The sequence below is a fragment of the Coturnix japonica genome, chromosome 1, assembly GCF_054131305.1.
Source record: "Coturnix japonica strain WE chromosome 1, WE-NBRP24, whole genome shotgun sequence".
Taxonomy (NCBI): domain Eukaryota; kingdom Metazoa; phylum Chordata; class Aves; order Galliformes; family Phasianidae; genus Coturnix; species Coturnix japonica.
Window position 1 is genome coordinate 92,318,289 of NC_140663.1, and position 23,206 is coordinate 92,341,494.

Genomic DNA, 23,206 nt, shown 5'->3' on the forward strand with positions numbered 1-23,206 from the left:
GAAAACAATGAAAAACATACTTTAAAAGCACTTTCAGTTTATATAAATAAAATGTTTTCGTAATACCAAATGATTGTAAAATCATTCATACAGATAGAGTGAATGTTCTATCTTCAGGACCATTTTGAATTCTATCTTAGAAAAATGTATTATGGAAATAATTCTGTATTGTGCTCCAAGATGAAGTCTTAATACGTAACAGCATCTGACTTGATATCACAGTTAACTTCAGTGCTGAGTGAACTGGAAAGTACTAATGGTATTCTGTTTTCTTCCTTTTTAGAAAAGCTCACTTTTCGGGACATAGTATCACCACAGGAGTTCAGGCAGGGAGAAGTTGCAGAAGTTGTTTGCCGTGTTACTAGTTCACCTGCTCCCATTGTCAGCTGGCTGTATCGGAATGAAGAAATAACAACTCTTGCTGACAGTTAGTATTTTGGTAACTCTTTAAGTTATACATTTTAACTCACATTGAAATGTTGTCCTTAAAGAAAATGACATTATAATGGAGAATGCATTTTGACTAGCCCATCAGTTAAGTGGAGTTTATCCAGGCTCTGTGGTCTGTTTAGAATCCATATGCTATAGTGTCCTTCCTTCTTTTTCTCAAATTAGGAATTTTCTGTAGATATAACATGAAGGTCCAAAAGTTCATAAGATTATTTGGAACTATTCTGCAGGAACTATTCTTCCTGGGCTACCATGCATGTAAGAGCTGAACATGTTTTAAAGACATACCCAGATAAAATTCTCCATGCTGGTAAAGCTGTGATGCTTCCTCAGAGCGTAGGATTTACCGATCAAACACTGTGTAGACTTCGGTATACTTGCACATTAGCTCTGAGTCTTATAGGTAGAAAGGCTTGTTGCACTGCTGTGACCATTAACTTATATAAGTGTAAGCTACATTTAAGATACAAAATGTAGGGGATGTAGGTGATCTGTTTAGGCTACACTTCTAATAGCTAGACTATAAGATTAGTTGAAGGTGAATCTCTCTGATTCTGTAAATTGGCCTTCTTGGAGAAGAAGTTTGTCTCTCTAGAAATGGAGCCTAATAATACAGATGATGTTAAGATTTGCAAAACTGAAGTAATCAAAAGTCCATGCTGCAAAATTTCTATTTAAGATAGAATAAAATGCTATTACTTTATAATACCTGCTTTACTTGTGAGAGTAAAACTATTAGCTGCTAGGCTGTGTAGAGACAAGGTCAGGAAAGCTGAGGTCCAGCTTGAGCTAAACTTGGCAAGGGGTGCCAAGAAGAATGAGAAAGGCTTCTACAGGTACCTCAACCAGGAAAGGAAAGTCCAGGAGTGTGTACCCCCCTGCCAAGTAAGTGACACTGGCAAACTGGTAACTACAGATAAGGAGAAGGCTAACTCAAAGTACTCAACTTTTTTTTTTTTTACCTCAGTCTTCTCTGATAACAGCTTGTCACCCAGCCCTCAAACAATTGGATTGGAATGTGGGGACCGGGGAAGCAGTGTCCCTCCCACTGTTAGTGAAGATCAGATTCGTGACCACCTGAGGAAACTGAACATCTGCAAATCTCTGGGTCTGGATGAGGTATATCCAGAGTCCTGAGGAAACTGGCTGACATAGTCACCAAGCCACTCCCAGTGATATTTGAAAAGTTATGGCAATCAGGTGAAGTCCCTCGTGACTGGCAAAAAGGCAACATCATACCCATTTTTAAAAAGGGTGAAAAGGATGACCCTGGAAACTACCAACTTGTCAGTCTCATCTCTCTACCAGGAGAGATTATGAAGCAGATTCTCCTGGAAGACATGGAGGTGAAACAAGAGAACCAGCATGGCTTCACCAAAGGCAAATCCTACTTGAGCAACCTGATGACCTTCTATGACGGAGTCACTGCAAGAACAAGGGAAGAGCCACCGGTATCATCTATTTGGACTTAAGTAAGGCACAGTATCTCACAACATGATTTTCTCCAAATTGAAAAGCTATGGATTTATTGACTGGACTGTTGGGTGGATGAAGAACTGACTGCAGGATTGAACCCAGAGAGTGGTGGTCAATCGCTCAGTGTCTGGATGGAGATGAGTGATGAGTGGTGTCTTCCAGGAATTGGTGCTAGGACCAGTATTCCTTAATATCTTCATCAGTGACATGGATAGTAGGGTAGAGTGCATCATCAGCATGTTTACGAATGATGACAAGCTATGGGTGCAGTTGATATGCCCAAGGGACAGGGAGCCATTCAGAGAGTCCTAGACAGTTTTCAGATGTGGGCCCATGAGAAGGAACCTCATGAGGTTCAACAATGCCAAGTGGAAGATATTGCACCTGAATCAGGGCAACTCATACTACCAATACAAGCCGAGAGATGAAAGGTTTGAACACAAACCTTTCAAAAGTCAAAAAAGACCTGGGGGTATTGGTAGATGGAAAGCAAGGCATAAACCCACAGTCTGCCCTTGCAGCCCAGAAAGCCAACTGTATCCTGGGCTGCATCAAAAGGAGTGTGTCCAGCTGGCTGAGGGAGGTGATCCTGCCCCTCTACTCTGCACTGGTGAGTTCTCACCCGTGGTACACCCCTACTACGTCCAAGATGTGAAGTCCTCAGTGCAGAAAAGACATGAACCTGTTGGAGTGTATCCAGAGGAGGACCACAGAAATGACCCAAGAACAGGCTGAAAGAGTTGGGTCTGTTCAGCCTGGAGAAGAGAAGGCTGCAAGGTGACCTGATAGTGGCCTTTCAGTATCTAAAGGGGAACTGCAGGAAAGAAGGAAACAGACTCCTTCTTTAACAGGGTCTTTGATGAAGAACCAGGGGAAATGGTTTCAAACTAAAAGAGGGGAGATTTAGATTGCATATAAGGAAGAAATCTTTTACAGTGAGAGTGGTAAGGTACTGGCACAGGTTGCTCAGAGATGTGTTTGATGCTTTGTACCTGCAGAATTTCAGGGTCAGTCTGGACCAGGCTCTGAGCATCCTGATTGAGCTGTGGATGTCCCTGTTCACTGCAGGGAAGTTGGACTAGATGACCTTTAAAGGTTCCTTCCAACTTGGAGGATTCTAGGATTCTACTGTATCCATTTTATTATTCTTCATCAAGAGTTGAAAAAGCAAGCAGTCAACATCCCCATTCCTTTTTCCCATTGATAAATGAACCCTCAATGTTTCAGCATCTTAAAGAAATGTTCTCTGTTTCTCTCATCTGCCTCACACATTAACCATTTACCTTTAACAAAAAGTTTACCAGAGGTAAAAAAAAATAAAAATAAAAAAAATAAAAAAAGAAGAAGAAGAAGAAGAGATTGCAAATTTTCAAAACATCTTCTCTGGGAATTGCAAAACAACTGAAAAGAAAAAAATAAATTCATTTGGTTTTGTGTTATTGTATGTAGTGGCTCTAATTTTCAAGGCTGAAAGAGATAATTAATGTTAACTCTTTGAGGCTACCAGTGTGCTGTAAACCCCTATCAGATGAAGCACAACTAAATTTTTTATATGTATGTTCTATGAACAAACTCTTAGCTCTTTTGGAATATAAATACTGTGTTAGTTTTGTGTTATGAGGTAAAGACAGTTCATCTTTTACATGACTTTCTAGGTCGATATGCAATATTAGCAAACAATAATCTTCAAATTCTTAACATCAATAAAAGTGATGAAGGCGTATACCGCTGTGAAGGAAGAGTGGAAGCCAGAGGAGAGATTGACTTCCGGGATATAATAGTCATTGTGAATGGTAAGGAGTAAAAGTTACTGAGTTGACTTCTTAATTTAGCTGATTATCATAGCCTTAATTTTAAAATATATCATTTTCTAACAGTCCTCATTAAATTGACTAATACGGCTTTCATGTTTGTTCAGTATTGTTTTCCCTTAAAAGTAATTGCTTGCTATTAAAAAATAAAAAAATAAAAAAATATCTGTTACAGTATATAAGTAAAATTCATTGCATTTCATAGTATCAGAGTATACTATTATGCACAAGCTCAATTGTTGTTATTAACCATTTGAAGAATACTAACAATCACTGTGAAACTTGAGTTTCAGATTACATCGTGTAGTTGTTTATTTCAGTGTATTTTTCATTGGTAATGTTGTTTACTGTTAAAACCCTTTTGATTTTTCATAGTTATTTATCTTTACTCCATTGTACATGTTTTATTAATTACTTCTGCTCAGAATCATCCCAAAAGTCATGAATATATTTTATTAGGAAGTATTGTGTATAGATCCTTACCATTTTATTTTTAATGTAGGCTAAAATGAGTTATCTGATAAATGGCTTTTTAACAGTTTAGTAGTTTCGTAAAAAACTGTAGGAAGGAATATGAAAATATGTGGACAAAACAGAGCATTTAGTTCACCCTCTCTCTTAAATTCAGGATTGGCATGTTGAAAAGTAAATGTCTCTTCATATATTGTCTAGAAAGGACAAAGTTTGTAAAGAGCATTTTTTATCCACGCATTATGGCTAATGTCAGCTTTTCAATGAAGCTGCTTCCATTGTGCTGTTAAATCCCAAGTTTAAAATGTTTTTTCCTCTGAGCATCTCAGTTTACATAAGTTGTTATATAAGTTAAATTCTCAGTTAATTGCAGCCTGGCACACATTACTTAATCCATTCAGTCAAGCAGCAACATTTGAAAGAGAACTCTAGGATTTTTTAGACAATGTGTAGACAGTGAGAAGCAAATGAGTGGTTAAATTGTGTGTTGTGATAAAATATAACAGTATGTGCCTCATGCAGCTAAGTCCCTTAAACAAATAACTGTTTGTTTTTAAGCAAATTACCCCTTGGCTCCTCTGTACATTCCAACTGTTTCAACACTTGATAATATTGAATATGCCGAATGACATTTTATTCTACTACAATTTGTATATATGTATACAAACCTACATTTTGAACACCTTTCACTTTTATGTGATACATGCCATTGAGGTGAGTGAGAGTGAAACCCGAAACATCAGATTTCAAACTGTAGTCCTAGATCACATCTTCTATGGGTAGATTAGATCCAAACAATTTTCTTTTCTTTTTTTATTTATTTAATGTGTATATTTTCTTTTGTTATTTCTGTGGACAAGAATGCCAGCACTCACTTCAGTCTAGAATTTGGAGTTCTGTAGTGTTCTGAGAGAAATTGGTTTCCAGCTGAGAGTTTCTAATACTGTTGCTTCTGTAGAGTGGTATCAATTAAGAGCTATTTTCCACTTAATTTATATGGGAATAAATAGATATTCAGAGATAAAATTGAGTGTATTTAACCTGAACACAAATCATTTTTAGATAAAAACTGAAAATCAGAAAGAAACAAAAAATTCAGTGTTCTGCAGTGAAAAGATAAAAAACACTATCAGTGAGTTGGACTTAAATCGGTCTGGACTTCACCATTTTGCTTCAAGTTAGAAACGTGAGAGACTTGCTACTATCTTGCTTATTATATCTGAATCCATTTAGCTTTTTGTCTTTTAGATTCATTCTTTAGTTGTACATAAAAGCACAGAACCAAGATAAACAGACTTAGCTTCCCAGAAAGAACTGTAAGAAAATGGATATTTGATTTAATTGTCATCACAGTATCTCTGGGAAGACTGAAATGCTAAACTAATTTGCTGGATTGAGTCATGGTCCTGTAGTTCTTAGTTGTGAGCAGAGAAGAAGTTGCTGCTTTTCAGGAAGGTTTGATTCATTGTCTCATGTCTCTAGCCATAATTTCAGGTCTAAATGTTAGAATGCACTACAAGCTGTCTAAAATCAATGAAATGCTTTCTGTGTGACACCTTGAAATGCAAGATGGGCAAAGTTATTACAGCACAGCATAATGCTATGTATTGACACCTACTTTTTAAGCAATGTCTGATATCAGCGCATAGTTGTATGTCTACTTTGTATTTGAGTGAAAGAGAATATATTTTCATTGAAAATAATCAAGTTACCAGCAGTAACACTTGTGTATCGCAGAGTACATACATAACTGCTAGGTATGACTTCAGTAGCTTTAAAATGCTCTGTAAGAAAATTGAAAGCTTCTGAACAAGACTTATTTAAACTTATAAATGTCCCGATAATATCAGAAGTCTATCATTGTTTAAGAAAAACACAGAAATACTGATAACTCATTCATATTGTGCTAACTATAAATTCCAAATTTAGCAAAGGATCCTGTGCTTTAAATTTCTTTGGAAACACAGAATTTTCTATTTTCCATTAACAGGAAATAATATTTTATTTTCCAGTTCCCCCTGTAATTACTGTGCTACAGAAATCCTTTAATGCCACTGCAGATCGAGGAGAAGCCGTAACTTTGTTCTGCAGAGCCTCTGGGTCGCCTCCACCAGAAATAAGTTGGTTTAGGTAAGTTGAGTTGAGTTCTGCACATCATAGAACATTTCTTTTTATATTTTTTTTTTCTGTCACAATTTCATGTAACACTCCACGAAGTTATCTGTGCAATCTTAATTACTTCACTGAATTTCAAAGCCGTTTGCTGTTTAGTTATCCTCTTAACTTCTAAAACTAGATTCAGCATTAATAAGTAAATTACTAGGATAATATATATATAAAATACATAAATCATCATAGTAAGTGAAAATGCACAGAAATGCAACTGTACTCTGGTTACTATGAAAATGAGATAAATTAAAAACATAAAATACCATATTCATTTCATTTCTTCATATCTGAGCAAAATCAAAATTGATGCAATTAGTCTATTTCTCCAACAAAATGCAGATAAAAGTATTACAACTTTTGCACTGGTATGCTTCAGGTAAAAAACATATACAGTTATGCACTAAATAAATAACAAATACAGATTAGCAGTTCTAATAACAAAACTAACATTTTATCTTTCTGTGAAAACAGCACATTTTAAACACGATTATAATCCTAATTCTGCATTTCAATTAAATTTTTATTCAGAAGGAGATTAGAAGACTTCAAACAACTCTACCCTATTCAAATGATTCACTGAATAAGTTTGAAGTGTTGTTTATATTTTTTGGAACATGTAATGTATTTTGTAATATGGAACTGTTTTTTAATTTCATGTGCATGTTTTGATGATGTCACTAGAATGAACACCAGTTATTAATCTCCTATGGAGTCTTTAAATAATGTTACTGACTTTTAAGTGCTAGCTGCTTTTGACTGACACTTTTATACTTACATGTCATGAGGCAAACATGGAGTTAAATTTTTCTCTTAATGTGTCCTTCCTGCAAGAAAAAACAGTACTGGTATTTTATCCCGTTATGAAAGAAACTCTCTGTTTACAGATGTGCTTATTCAGTGCTTTATGAGTATTACAGTATGTGTACATGCTAAGTGTCTTGGAAAGACACTTGTCTGTGCTGATCAGAGACTACCTTTTGAATTTTCCTTTAGTTTGCCTGTCACTGGGACAGCCAAATGTTTTACACCATTCATTATCTTTCATGCAGATTTTACAAAAGCTTTTCAGGTTAGTGTACTCTATACTGGATTTTGAGTGAGAACATTTAAATATAAGTTTTTCAGAAACCAAGTGATCAGTATTGACTTCTGTTCCCCTTCCCTGTTATTATTATTTTTTTCTATGTTTGGCTTTATTTTATTTTGTTTTATTTTATTTTATTTTATTTTATTTTGTTTAGTTTTGTTTTATTTTTATTTCTTACTAGGCTATATATTCTGTGCGAGTAGAAAAGATTACTTGTTTTGTTTTGTTTTCTGCTTCTGGTGAGAGGTTGTAAATTGATAAGTAGGAAAGTCCCTGAAGTCTGTGATATGAAATGTGATGGGTATGGAAAAAAAGATGGAAGGAGCTCAGTGATTATATTCTGGAGGGAACAAACTTGATCCAGTATTTAATAGAATCACAGAATGATTTGATTTGGAAGGGACCTTAGAGACCATCTAGTTCCAACCCCTGCTATAGGCAGGGACACCTTCCACTAGATCAGGTTGCTCAAAACTCCATCCACCCTGGCCTTGAATGCTTCCAGGGAGGAAGCATTCACAACCACACTGGACAACCCGTTCCAGTTTCTCACCACTCTCACAGTAACAGATTTCTTCCTAATATCTAGTCTAAATCAACCCCCTTCCAGTTTAAAACCATTTCCCCTTTTCCTGTCACTACCTGCCCTTATGAAAAGTCACTCCCCAGCTTTTCTGTAGGCCCCCTTGTGGAAGTCTACTGCCTGAGCCTTCAGCTCTATAGGCTGAATAGACCTCTCTGCCTGTCCTATTAGGGGAGATTTAATTCTATCTGGGTTTTTTGCTTTCCTAACCTGATCCCTGGCTGCTTTGATGTGCGGAAATCAAACTCTATAACCACAAAGTACTTATAAAGCAGGTAATCAGTTATGTGCATACACCCTGGTGCAAGGGGGATAGCTCCACCTAACTTGCACACTGTTAGGAGAAAGCATGCTATAGATATAGGCTGAACTAATACATAATCAGAAATTCAGATACATATTCATTACATTCTCGAGAACCCAATAGCATGTAGTCCCTCCCCCCTTGCATGTGCATAGTGAGTTATGGGGATGGTCCCATGGATGATGAATGGGAGCATCTGAGCTGTTGTGTCATTACTCAAAATTACTCAAATACATTACTCAAAATTTCCATAGATAATTTGCTACTTAGTCTAAGACACCTAACAGAGAAGAAAGGTTGTCAACATTTAGTTTTAGTTCACCGTATTTACTATGCAAATGTACTTGGTTAATATTGCATGGACTAAGAGAATGTAATTCTTTCACCGCTTAAATGATATTATATTACAGCCTGGTCTTCAGAGTAACAATACGCTAGTAGAAATAAACTAACAAGGGCTGAAATATAATTCAAACATACGAGTCCTGAACTGGTAATGTTTACTCATGGGAATAGTCCTACGGAAAACACAGTAATTATTTTAATTTGTGGAGATAATTTACAGTAATAAAGTTTAGTGGGAACTGTTCCCTGTATCTTTACTGACAGGGCATATAACTATCTAACAAAAGAAATTGTAGAAGAAACAGTCTTTTAACGTGTTGTGTTTTCTTGTTCACCTGTATCAGTGTTAATCTGATCCTTTCCTTTTCCCTGGAAGGTCCGTGGTAATCTTCATGATATAATTTCTTCTCATCTATGGTTATAGACATGGGTAGTAAATGAGATGAAGGGCACTTGGAAACTACATTTGACCTTGAGTATATCTCTTGTCTCAGAAATCATTATAATCTTTATGAAAACATTTTGGTGGGAAAATAACAAAAATGTTAGTGAAATGGTGAAATACACCATTAATATTCCCAAGGAAGAGAAAAAACAAACAAACAATAAATGGTGTTTTTACTTTTAGGGAAAGTATTATTTTGTAAAATATGAAATATTGCTAGCTATCAGCATTCTGTGAGCAGGTAGAATGTGAACATGGGTTCTGCTCAAATGTTGAAATAAAACAATTATTAAACTGGGTATACACATTGGTTTCCTTTCATAGTTTGTTTTCAAGAGCTTGGCATTGCCATCAAGTTTATTAATGCTTTGGAAAATCAGGCAGTCTTCTTGTAGGCTCGTATGAGAACAGGCTGTTGATGTTTCAGCAGAAGTAAGAACAAAAGAATCTTACATCAAACAAGTAAGAATGAAAAGAAATAAAAGTTAAGTAAGAATTGCTTCCTTTTAGAAGAAACCATTACAATAACTGTCAGAATGCCAGGGTACTCAGATGGAGTGGTCAAGCCTTGATCAGCCCTCAGAATTGTTCACAGGCTTTATTATTTCTATACCATCTGGTCAGAGCTAATTATAATGTCTGGAGATATGTCTGCTTACTAAATTGTGGCTAGCTAACAACATCTGAGAGGAAATAACTCAGAAGTGTTCTTTATGGGCCAGGAAGCTCTATGTGTAAGAAATATAAAATTATTTTTACAAATTGATACCTTATTGCTAATGTGAACTGCAGTGGTAAGCTTAAAAATGGGCTTTTGAATGTTTCTTTTATATAACTATGTAATTGTCTGATTCCTTGAGTGCAAGTCATATATTAGAGTTCTATTCACAAGTGTTTTTTCTACCATTAAATCAAGAAAATATAAGAATAAAACTACTATAGTATTTTAATACATATATTTTGGAACCTGGCAATAAAATTGTGAACTTGGGGCCTTGAACATTAAAATGGAGTCCAGAATGCATTGCTTATGTCTAGAATGTGCACATTCTTATGGGAAAAAAACAAAAACAAAACCAAAACCCGAGTCACTAATCCAGCAGAACAGTTGTCATCATGCTCAAATTAACTCCCTTCTGCACATCCTGCCGGTTTATGTCACGTGAGTTAATGCATTTTTGATAACAACATAATTGCACTTACTTAGAAGATTATTTAAAATTGATTGATGCTTTCATAGCGTATTATTTCAGATTTTGGAGCCTGCTGATTACTTTTTTTTTTTTTTTTTTTTTTAAAGGAACGGTAAACTTATTGAAGAAAATGAAAAATATGTATTGAGAGGGAGCAATGCAGAGTTAACAATAAGAGATATAAAAAATATTGATGCGGGTCCTTATATCTGCAGTGCGAAAAACAAAGCAGGAAATGATAAGAGACAGACATTCCTTCAAGTTTTTGGTAAGTATTGTGTATAATGTACCATCCTTCCTTTCACAAGAGGAAATTGAAGTTAAAATTCCCAGTTTTTAATGGAGGAGTATTCCTGCCATGTGTCTACTGATACAAGAAACCACTCTATAGTTTTATAACTTTTTCCTTGTTATTGACCAGTCTAACTTTTAATCCTGAATCCAATTTTGAAAAGGCTATCTTTACTATTGTACTATTCGGATACAATACAGTGGAGTGTTAAATTGTTAATTCAGTCTGGTTTTCCTTTAGAAGTTGGCTGCTTGCAAGAAAACCAAGGGGAGAGTCAGAGAAAACTATTTAAAGGAGTAAAATTGGTATTTGTCATTTCAATCAATTTTTCTTGTTTTTTTTTAAGAATACCATGCAGAGGTGTTCCTAATTTTGTATCTGTTTTTGTCTTTTTAGTTTTGTCTTTTTTTTTTTTTTCTTAAGTGTATGATTACATAGTCACTAAAAATTATCTGATATTAAGAAACAAGAATTTCAAAAGCAAAAAGTAATAAAAACATGAAAATTTGCCTCTCTTTCTATACCTCGCTGCCCAATCTGTTTTCATGGTTGTAGCCTTTATACAGGACGCTTCACTGTTTCAACATTTGTGTAGCTTTGGCCTCATAAGAGTAGACGTTTGTAAGAATATAGATCTCCCACAGAATGCAGGATCATGGCCATAGCTTATTTACAAAAAGCCTGCAAATTAAACAATATGGTTTATTTTTTTCTTATGTATCGCACCACTGTATTGTTAGTGTACCTCGACGCTATATAAATAATTAAATATAGCTTTTAGTTGAGAGGAAGATCACTTGTATTTGAGCATGTAAAGCATGTACTAAAGATAACAGGAAATGTAATTTTACATCTCTGCTAAAACTAGTAGTTATCTATACTGAGCAAAACAGTTCCAACAGAAGAGTCTAATCTGATGTCTTTCACTTGAAGCTGAAGGATGGGTTAATACTGCTTTCTGAATTTGAAGCTTGAGGTTGAAGCCATCTGTAAACTCAATCAGATTAACTGTGTCAGTGTGCTCTCCCTGTCTTTCCTTGGGAAGCTCCTTATTGTTCCACACTGTGCTGTTTCCAGTCCTCCATACTTATATACGTACATAGATGTGTTGCCTAAACATTGGGGTACTTATTATTCTGTGGTGATTAAGCGTTCTTCTATATTACTTTTCAAAGGAGCAAAAAATGCAGTTTTAAATTTCATTCTTGCTGAAAGTTATAGAGCATATTGAAGACTTCTGTGCAAAAGAGAAACTGTTAATTAAATTGCATTTTCAAAATTGAAAAAATATTGAAGGAAAAGAAATGATTTGCAGGTTTCAGTAGGAGTTCGGGGACATTTGTAACAGGAATAATTTTGCATGCAATTTTAAGTATGCTGGTATTTATTTAGTTTTGCTTATGGCAAGGCAATTTATTAATACAGAACCAATGAAAGGGGGGAACACCGGACTAAGTGAATATCTCCTATATACAATATGTAGAAAATATACATTCTTACATATATTATGTAGGAAATGTATTCCTTTCAGCTGCCACTGGTATGGAAAATCCCTGGAAAAATAAATTCAGACGATTAAATAGATATCAGGAGTTTGTTCTGTCCTTTTGAATCTGTATTTCCTTTTTGCTTCCACAATATCCTACACTCCTAAAATCCTTAGGTAATTTCTTTCTTGCATGAAAAATGTGTTTCTTATGCTTAACCTAGAGTCTGTTCATTTCTTTGGCTCATTTTAAGTTTAAAAAAAGGAGTATAATTCTGCAAGTTCTTTACATGCAGATTCATCTCGCTAGTTCATTTCTTTAATAAGATGAAAAATTCCAGTTTAGAAATTTCTCCTACTATGGAAACCACGATGAATCAGTGATCTATGTATTTCTGTACCTGTCTAGTCATAATCCATTGTTTATGGAATGGCAAGGCAAGAATAGTGAGCAGAAGTCATGTGTGGTGGAATCAGTCTGCTTAGCTCCACAGAAGCACTTCTGTTTGAATCTCCATGCATGCTCTTGCATTCTCTTTACCTTCTGGCTTTTCGAGTTTTGAACTGTTGTTTCCACAGAACTGTCAGACTTTTCTCCCAAGTCTCTTTCCTGAGTGGTGATAGCTAATCACCACATCACTAATTTAGAGTACATCGTTGAGTATGTATATTTAGTGCTACTTTTTCTGTGTGCTCTTCTATTGGATATATTTCAATTAGGTTGGAATAATCTGTTTACTGTCAGTTTGACTTGGCTTTGTATCAGAAAATAAGCTTCTTACCTCATTTGTAGTCTTCAAAGCTCACTGGGATTTTAGTTTAATATTTCCTTTACCAACATCACCTCTCACTCTGAAAATATGGAGCAGAGTTGCTGTATTTTCTCCTACAAGTAACTTTCCTTCTTCATCTCTTTCACCCAGATTAAACTTGCAGCCTTGTACAACCAAGCATTATTATAATTTTCTTCCCCTTAAATGCATTCAAAAAACTGCAGACTGAAAATGGCAAGGCAGATGGCTAATTATTGTAACTCACTAACTCACAAACAGTTATAACCTATTAAAATATGTGTATTTTCTGCCACTCTATTACTTTGTTTATCTTACCTACCTGATATCTCTAATCTTAACTTACAATTCAAGCTTCTTGAGACTATTATTTTCCTGATTGCATCAAGGCCCTAGAAGGATTAGGTTACTACCATAAAGCAGTAATAATAACAGTAATGTTTTGGAATTCACCATTTTAAATTTCTTGTGCTCTGCACTTTTGGAATGGGTGTGGCCAACATAATGCCATCTAATATCTGCAGATGCTTATTTTCCATATGTGACCATGTTTTTGTTCAATTTTTTAATTTTCTTATTTTATTTTATTTTATTTTATTTTATTTTATTTTATTTTATTTTATTTTATTTTATTTTATTTTTAATCACTTCCAGTGTCAGTGTTTTAAAAGCTATTTTGTCTTCATATCAAATTCTTTTCCAGCCTTCTTCTGGAACCATAACATTCATATAACGTCCTATTTACACCTACCTTGTTCTCCCAAGTTTTTAATCTTAGTTACAGCATTTTATTCTACATAATAAATCATAGAGGAGAAAGGATCTTATAGGAGAAGGGAAGAGGGGTCACTGAAGATTTTTTAATGATCATGATTATAACTACAGTATAGTCTGACCACATACTATTTCTATTTTCTAGATGTTTTCTTTAGTATAATCTGAAGCTCATATTGCAGGAAGATTTATGCAGCTGTGTGCAACGTAAATTTAATTGATTATTGAGGAAAGTATATACTAGAATTCTGGTATGATTTGTCATCAAGCATATGAGGAGATGGAAAATGTAAATGACTTCTTCTGTCTTATCCATCCCTTACTTACTCCAAATGATTAAATTAAAAATATTTTGCTTTCTTATGCTCTCAAAAGCCATGCATCTTTGAACCAAGCAGGCCAGAATCTATAATGAAAATGTGTTAAGGTTGCCTACATTTTTCATTTTAGTTTTACAGTGTCTTGAGCATACCTGGTTATTTTTATTTCATCTTGACGAGCAGATAAATGTATGCTTTGTTTTGTTTTCTCTGGTAGTATTCAGTACATACGTAGGTCCACTTTGTTTAAATCTACTTATATATCTACTCAGGGAATATGATATACTTGTGTTAAAAAAAGTCCCCATGTCAACTACAGTTTTGGGAAGTGCAACTTATCAATTAAAGATACGCTGTTAAATATTCGTACACTTTCTATATTCCTTCTTCCCTCCCTCTTACCTTCTTTCCTGCGTGGAACACCTCTAATTCTTAAAAGATAAATGAAATGTGTGCCCCGGTGGTGCAGTGGTAGGAATGCCGCTTGCAACAGCAGAGGGCCCAGGTTCGAATCCCCCCTGTGGCGCAAGTGGTAGAAGTGCCGCTCTGCTACACAGGGGCTCGAATCCCGGGTGTTGGACTCGATGACCTCTAAGGTCCCTTCCAACCCGCACGAGACTGTGATACTGTTATACTGTCTATAAAAGCAATGATGCCAAATCTGTCAGAAGACAAGCCTTAAAGTGGAAAGTAGTAGTATACAACAGTGCATTTATCATACACTAAATCAAGCACTAATGTATGAGCAAGGCTTCTTTGTGTTTTTTTTATTTGTTTGTTTTTGTTTATTTTTAAGGCAAGGCTCAAATTTCAAGAAGCAATTCTTTACATATTTCCTTGTTGGGCTCTAGCTTGTGTCCAAAATTCAAATTGTACCAGCAGTTTTCAGTAGGACAGAGTTGTAATTTTGCTACCTGATTGAGATGTTGATGTGCAGGAAAACAGTGTGTGAGGCAGTGATTTCAACGTGTAATAAGACTGTGGATAATAAATCCACGTTTGTACCGATAGCATTTATTTTTAAGAGATACAATTAGGATAGTCTTGAGCTTTCTATTTGTTCTGCTTCTCGAGTCTGATGAAACTTTTGTCAATGATACGGATAGAACTCTATGAATTCATTAAAATGAATATGTTTTTAAGAAATAAGTTCTAAGCAGCAAGTAACAAATCTAGGTTCTCAGATTGCTATCCATGTTTTTAAGCTTTGTAGGGAAGGCTATAAAGTACACAGCAATGAGCATAAAAGGTCAGTCTATTATGTATTCTCCCCTTGTTTGAAATCAATTCAGAGACCAAGGGGGAAATCTTAAACTCACTTAAGGAGAAAGTGGTAAAGATCTGAAGACCGGACTTATCTGCTCAGAGAACAAACTTTCCAAACAGCAAATGTTATTTCTTTATCTGTCAGCATCACTCTTGCTAATATTTCAAAAAGTAACATCTGTAGTGATGAGCACAGAATCATAGAATGGCTGAGGTTGGAGGAGATCTCTGGACGTCATCTGGTCCAAGTCCACAGCTCCACACAGAGGCACCTAGAGCAAATTGCCCAGGACTATGTCCAAAGGCAGTACTGCTGCCTTCCAAGTAAAATCATTTTAATGAAGCTCAGGCATAACTCTTTTCTCAAGGATAACTCCTTTCTGAAGTATTCAAACTTACTTTCATTTCAGTCAGATCATTCGGTTAAAAATTATTTAAGTGCATTGTTATCAGATTGGATAATAGGAAAAGATAGGTAGTTGGGTACTGGGACAAGCTCATCATAGCAATGCTGTCATTACCAAGCCTGTCAGAGTTCAAGGAACATTTGGACAGTGCTCTCAGAGGTTCAGTTCAATTTGTAGGTAGTACTGTGTGTAGCCAGGAGTTTGAATTGATTGTCCTCATGCATCCCTTCCAACTCAGCATATGTTGTGGTTCTGGGATTATAATCAAATGCTTCAGTATCTTTTAGTGAGTAAACTAGCAGAGACCTGGAGGCCTTCTGGGCTGACATTCCAAGACCCTTTATTTTAATTTGTTTCATATTTGGTAGAATACTGAAGGTAAATACCAATTCAGTTTGAAAACGATCAAGTCAGTTTAGAAAGAACTGTTTAAGAACTGAAAAAAATAAATCCATTTCAGTATTTCTGCAAGTCCTAGTCTTTGCTTTCTTGAATAAATGTGCTTTATTTTAATGCAAAAGTATTTTAATATTTTCTAATGCCCAAAATGTAATTTAACAGCAGACAGTATAAAACTATTAGTCAATAGCTTGTGACCTATTAAAATTAAGCAATTAAATAATATCCTTTACCATTTTCAGCTCTCTTCCTAGTAATAGCTGTCAGCTAGATACACTTGATGATTAATCAGTGCTTGTTCCTTTAAATGTCAGCCTTCATGTCTGAAATGTCAAATTAAAACTTTGCCTTGTAATAATCCATTTGAAGAAAACATTACAGAAATTTAGAATATAAATCAGAGAGATAAAAAGGTAAATACTTCAAATAATATACTTCACAAGAAGATGCATCATCTTGAGAAAATCAAATTGTTTGTCATGTATGTATATGGAAATAAGCATGTTCTGATTAAGATAATGCCAAATTTTGCAAATTTATTTCATAAAATACTATGTATGATGCTTTCATTTGAGTGATATATCTGTCATACATCTCTCCTTGTTTACAGGAATGATAATATATCAAAAGAAAGACAGAACTGTTTATACTGTAGCCAGGAATTGTGGCTATAGAAATAGAGTATCTGAGCTTAGAATATTTCATTGGCATATGAATGATCCTAGATGTGACTATAATTATTTTGATGTTAGATATTATCTCAAATTCGTTTACTTATTTATCTAAAGGAGCATCCTTAGTTATACCACTGAGAACAGTTAAGCTTTTCTCAACTAAATTGCTATCTTACTGCAGTGCTTTTCTTTCCACTTATAACATAGCAAATAAAGCTGGATCTAAGTGATACTTATAGGGACCCTGAACTCTCACTCTTCTTGTGCAGTGTCATTCACCTGAGATTATATCTTATATCTTTGTGATACCAAATGCAGTTTCTGTGAGCTACTGGTAGTATATTAAATGGTGGTAAAAAAAAGAAAAAAAAAAATTTAAAAAGATACCAGATACAAGGAAAAAGAAAAAAATCTACACCATGAGGGCAATCAGGAACTGCAGCAGGCTGGTGAGAAAGGTTGTGCAGTTTGTTCTTGGAATTTTGGAAGTTGGAAAGATAATCCTCAACAAATCCATGATCAATCTGATCTGAACAAGGTTTGCTGACTCAGATTTGAGCAAGCAGTTGGACAAAATGACATTCTAGAGTCCCTCCTGTCTGGAATGATTCTCTTTCTCCTTCTGGTCTATGAATGTAACCTGATTATTCTTCTGCATGGTATATATTTCTACAAATCCATTAGAAGATACATTACCTCTCTGTTCATTTTGTTTTTCATGTAGACTATAATCTAGCAATGTTTCATCAGAAACAGAAGTCAAAATAACTGCATAGAAAATATACTATTAAATTTACTCATACAAACCTTGCTCACTGCTTTTGGATGTAAACATATTGAATCATATTCCTATTACAGGGTTACGTACTAGGTTTTCCAATGAGGTGTGTGTCTCATTCAATATGCAGAGATTTGGAGAAGCTTATTAATAGTTAAATGTGCATGAATATATAGTGCCAACACATTTTTTATGAAGGTACTTGAATGTAATAGAAGGGAGTAACATTCTATGCATAGTTTTACAACAGAGTTCTTTTATGATATTGTTCAGACAAGTCCTCTAAGTAAGTGTTCCCATTTAACTAAAAATGGCATTGCAATGTAAATAACCTGTCAAGACACAATATAGCTTGAGAGCTGTACTTGCTCTGCACCAGTATCTGTAAACTGGAATAATCTGAAGAATGTGAACATAATTTTTTCACCAATATACAGAGTAAGTAAATATGAATATTGTGTCAGAGGACTTCTCAATTCTAAATAGTGCTAATAGTAGTACAGTGTGTTTGTTATTGAGAGATTTTGTTAAACTCAGTTTGTTTAAGGCAGTTCAGATATTTCTGAAGACTCAAGGTAAACAATATTGGCTTTATTTCAGCTGTGATAATTTCCTTCACAGAGGTTCATATCTTGCTATATTTTTGATTTGTGATGGAATAGTGTTGATAATGTACTGATGTTTTAAGTGTTGCTGAGAAGTACCAAGAAAGATCTGAGTACTCCTCTGTTTCTTACACTGTTCTACCAGCAAGGAGCTGAAGGCGCACAAGAACTTAAGAAGGGAGATAGTTGACCTAACCAAAGGGATTTTCCCACATCGCATGATGTTTTACTCAGTAATAAAGGTTGGTGAAAGAAAGAGGAAAGACAGAATGTTGAGTTAGGGCATTTGTCTTCTCAAGTGACAGTTACACATGATAGAGCTTTTCTTTCCTGGAAATTTATGAACATCTGCCTGCAAGATGGAAATTGGTGAATGAATTCCTAATTTTGTTTTGCTTGTGCACACAACTTTTGCTGATCTATTAAATTGTCTTGTATCTCAACCCACAAGTTTTCCTAACTTTACCTTTCTTGTTTTCTACTCCATCCCACTGAGGATGCTCTGCTGCCTACCAGGGCTAACCCATGCCAAATATGAATAATCCTGCATTATCCCAAGTCTTTGAAGACAAACACAGATTATCTTAGAGTCATAGAACAGCTGAATCAGGAAAGAATTTCTGGAGATTATCTAGTGCAGTGTTATCCAGAGCAGATTGCTTGGAATGGTGTCTGAGCTTTGAATACAGTCAAGGATGGAGACTCTACAGCCTCCTGGCCTTGCTTTTGTGGTCAGTCACTCTTCGCAGTAAAAAAGGGGTTTTGCTCTTCTTAAATGCTATTTCAATTTGTGCCTACTGTTTCTTGCCCTGTCTTGGCACCACTGAGAAAAGACTGTGTCTTTATTCACCTCTATCAGATATTTATACTTGTGGTTAAGATCCCACTGAGTCCTCTCTACACAGGGGCACCCTGCTGGTTCACAGCCAGCTTCTTGTTTACCGGGACCCTCTAGGCACACTCTGCAGAGCTGCTTTCCAGCTGATCAGCACCAAGCCTGTTCTGTGACATGGAGTTCTACTCATGTTCAGGATTGCCATGGAGACACTGAGTCTTTGTTTCATTCCGGAAATATCCTGTTCCCTATGAGACAGGGAGCCAGAAGCAAAGTATAATGACAGGACCACCAGTACAAGGGCCTTCTTGGTCAGGGCTTATCCCATTGCGCTTAAGCAAGGGAGCAGGCAGCCCTGGGGCTGACAGCCATTCTTAGACAAGAGTTCAGGTTGCACAACTACTATTTTTCTATGTTTGACAACTTGTGGTCAGAAAAGTTGATTGATCTTACAGTTGGTAATGTTAAACCTTTAGGTAAACTGAGGTAAACTAATATGAATGCACTTTTTTTTTTTTTTTTTAAAGGAAAAAATATATATATTTTGATTTCTTTATGCAAGGTGAATAATTTAATTTGTATTTTAACAGTACAGCCTCAAATAATACAACTTAAAAATGAAACCACATTTGAGAATGGGAAAGCCACCCTCATCTGTGAAGCAGAAGGAGAACCTGTCCCAGAGATTACTTGGAAAAGGGCCGTTGATGGAGTAACTTTCTCTGAAGGTGACAAGGTAAATCAGCCTTTACAGTATCTAAATACACATTGTCTTGCTACTCTTTATGAGCAGAAAGTGAACTTAGAGAGATTTAAATTAATTTTGGATGAAATTGTAAGGAACTAATATTTCCTAAGGTAATAAAAAAGATGTTTAAGTTTTAAATTTAAATTATAAAAACATAAAGGCAAAAACAAACAAACAAGCAAAACAATAAAACTGCAGAAAAGTAATACTGAGCTTTTTTTTGACCATGTTTGGAATTGGTTCAATATTTCTCAAGCTGCCAAGGAGCTTACAGAAGTCTGAAATAAGAAATAAATGATACAAAATTCATTTCCAGATGCTTTGGTAATCTCTCCTTTCACCTCAGGTTTTGGTTGATTTTTTTTTTTTTAAATTTTTTTTACTCTTTTCATATATTTTTCCTGTCAAAGAGTAAGGTAGTCTTTTAACTACAAATTGTGCCCATTTTCCTATTATGATTTTCCATTTTCATGCTTAATTACAAAAATAAGTTGAGTAGAAAGAGATTGTGATGAAGAAAGCCAGTTGCTGTGGGAGCAAAAGCTGTAAGTAGATATAATGGTAAGTGAAAGGGAGAGGCATAGCATTATTCCTAACAGAGTAGATCTGTTTCTCAAGAGTGTTTTAAAAAAATAATTTTCTTTGTATATTTGAACAAAAATTTGCTTCTTAATTTCTTTTAATAAAATACAGATTTTGTCTTCATTACTTGTATTGTGAGATAGCATCTGTATGGATTGCGAATTCTGAATTTAAACAAAATAATTAAACAAATGTTTGTGAATTAGTAGCTGTCACTTAAAAACTAACAACAAAAAAAAAAGCCAATATGATTAGACTAATCAAGGAATTAGATACACAGCAAGTTGCTGAATTTATAGACACTTACTGTGCGAGTATTGCTCCAAAAGTAATGCCTCCTACTTTATTCTGTTGGCCCATGATGTCAGAGGTGAATGTTGGTAGTGTGGCAGTAGAATTTGAATCTTCCCATCAGTATTCCATTATGTTTTAATACTGTATGACAGATGGGTAGCAGAGCAGCAGTCGGACAATCAAATGGTATCTGACTGGAAGTGCATATGGAACAAAGGTATGGAATTGAATTCCTCAAGGTGGAAAACATTGTTCCAACAACATTCATTGATGCTTGCTGAACATTTGTGGAGACCAAACAGTGGATATGAACACAGTGAGGCAGTACGTGGTGCAATTCAGCAGAGGTGACAGCATTGTGAAAGACAATCCACATTCCAGATGGCCATGCACAACTGACATGCTGTGAAATGATGAGCATCTTGATCAGCTCACCCACAAATATTAGCAGACTGCAATTAGGGAACAATGTTTGTAGATGAATATTGGCTTCAGTGAAAACATTTCATTGGAAACAATGGTGGCAGCATCAGATTATTGCAAAGTTTGCATCAGGTAGGTCCCGTGAATGCTCACACAGGAACAGGAGAATACCATTATTTAAGTTTGAATCAGTGTGAAGCTGAAGGTGATGGTTTTCCAGATTACATCATTACCAGTGATGAGACGTGGTGTCACTACTACGAGCCAGAGTCCAAATGACAGTGCTGTGAATTCCTCATTGAAGATAGTGTTTGAGTTGTAGCCCTCAGTAGGTAAAGTGATATGCATGGTCTTTCGGGATAGGAATGGGGAGATTATTCTGTATTTCCTGGAATCTAAACAAACGGTCGGCTTTGATTGCTATGTTGTGACACTAAGCTGAAGGCTTGAACTTCCATAGTCAGGCCACAGAAGAATACAACCTTTCTCTTCCAACACCATAATGGCAGGCCTGATACCAGTTGGAAGACCATGGAGCACATTATCAGTCTTGGTTGGGTGCACTGTCCTACCACACCCACTGTATAGTCTGGATTTGGCGCCATCTAACTTTAAACTGTTTGGGCTAATGAAAAATAGACTGTGTGGGCAACAGCACCATCATAACCCCTGTGAAATAGTGGCTAGGATGAAAAACACCTGCACCACTGTAGATTTTTCCAGGTGCTGCATGCAGGTTTTTGTTCACTGCTGGTGAAAATATATAGCTAGCAGTGGTGACTGCATTGATAAATTGTGTTTTGAGGCTGAGAATATGCTCTATCAAACAGTATTAGTGTGCTCTTTGTTGTATTTTCCATAGAAATTGATAGGAGGCATCACTTTTAGAGCGACCTACATGTATTAGGGAATTACTTAGATTTATTGTTCATGTTGTAATGGAGAATGATTTTTCTGGTCAGTTCTTCTATTCCACCTCTCCTGGCATTGTGGCAGTTCATATGAGGTTGTGTCTACCATTTTCTGTTTTGTTTTTGTTTGGTTTTTTTTGTTTTTTTCCAAGTAGTTTTGCATTAATCAAAACAGATTCTCTTCTCCTTAACTATTTCAAACTAAAGATGGTCTTTCTAATGCATCAAGTCTACACTTAGTTCAGATGTTAAAAATGTGTTCTTTCACTTGTGTTTGTAATTGTCCTAAAATAGTTGTACCTGAAAATGAAAGCAGATTGCAGAAACAAGCTGAACATATTGATGCAGTTGAAATTTGTTTTTTGTCCAGTACTCATATGGTATGGTATTACATTCTTAATTCAAAGTACAGGTGGTTATACTCTTTAGGTGTGTCAGTATTATCTGGGTAACTGTTTTTGTGTATAAAAGATAAGAAGAAAATAGTTAGATGGTTTCATTTTTTTCTTGCCAGTGAAGGAACTTTCATTGTATTGCTCATGAGAGGGTTTTTGCCAAATGTTGAATAACTGTTCTGAAATACTTTATGTCTTACGTTGTAAAATAAGCTTCTTAGTTTTCCATGTGGTTCTGCAGCACTCTAAGGAGCAAAGAATTACTTAACTAGAGCTTTCCTGCCAAATTTTGTGAATAGGTTAATAGGAAACTAAATTGGTGGTGAATAAATTGTTGAATATTTCTTGAGTAATACATCAATGTCCTTCAGCAAGAAAGAGAAGAAAAATGGTGAGTTGAAGAAAATAGTATTTTTTTTATAAAAAAAATTTAAACTCAAGTTATTTATTATGTACATAATAACTTGAAGTAGTGTCCAGTCACCAGATGAACTTGAATAAACATTAAAAAAAAAGTTGTCTATATTCAGTGAATTCATCTTTTGAATTATATAGTTGTTGATTTAAAAAAAAAAAAAAAAAAAGTTGGTGCAGTCTGTAGTTTATGAATCTTTTTTGTTGAACTAAGTATTTACTGAGGGGATGGTGGTGATTTTTTTATTTTTTATTTTTCTGTAGAAGATGTAAGATTTGCTGTAACCGAAACAATTACCATGATAGCGATTAAAAATCAGAAAGCGTTATAATTTTCAATTATAGCTTTATTATTTTTCATCGTAGCTCCTCAGTCTTGTTCTTGTTTTGCTGAAATGCAAGTATAGCTTGTATGGGTAGTTATAGGATGGCTGTCTGAAGTGTTTAACAGTTCCATAAATTTGGAATGTTGCCTGAA

General features: G+C 35.2%; 1 protein-coding gene across 2 annotated transcripts in view; it reads left to right on the top strand.

Annotated features, from left to right (window-relative positions):
- Nucleotides 1-23,206, top strand: part of NCAM2 (neural cell adhesion molecule 2) — a 240,044-nt gene that overhangs the window by 118,834 nt on the left and 98,004 nt on the right. The window contains exons 4-8 of one of the 2 annotated variants that reach the window (XM_085547739.1): nucleotides 284-439; nucleotides 3,582-3,719; nucleotides 6,221-6,338; nucleotides 10,442-10,602; nucleotides 19,552-19,697. Coding sequence is in view for 1 of the 2 variants with exons in the window: in XM_015880697.3 (XP_015736183.3) it covers nucleotides 284-427; nucleotides 3,582-3,719; nucleotides 6,221-6,338; nucleotides 10,442-10,602; nucleotides 19,552-19,697 (707 nt within the window). In the remaining variant the exon portion in view is untranslated. The remainder of the gene's footprint in view (nucleotides 1-283; nucleotides 440-3,581; nucleotides 3,720-6,220; nucleotides 6,339-10,441; nucleotides 10,603-19,551; nucleotides 19,698-23,206) is intronic. The other variant, XM_015880697.3, reaches the window with a different exon arrangement.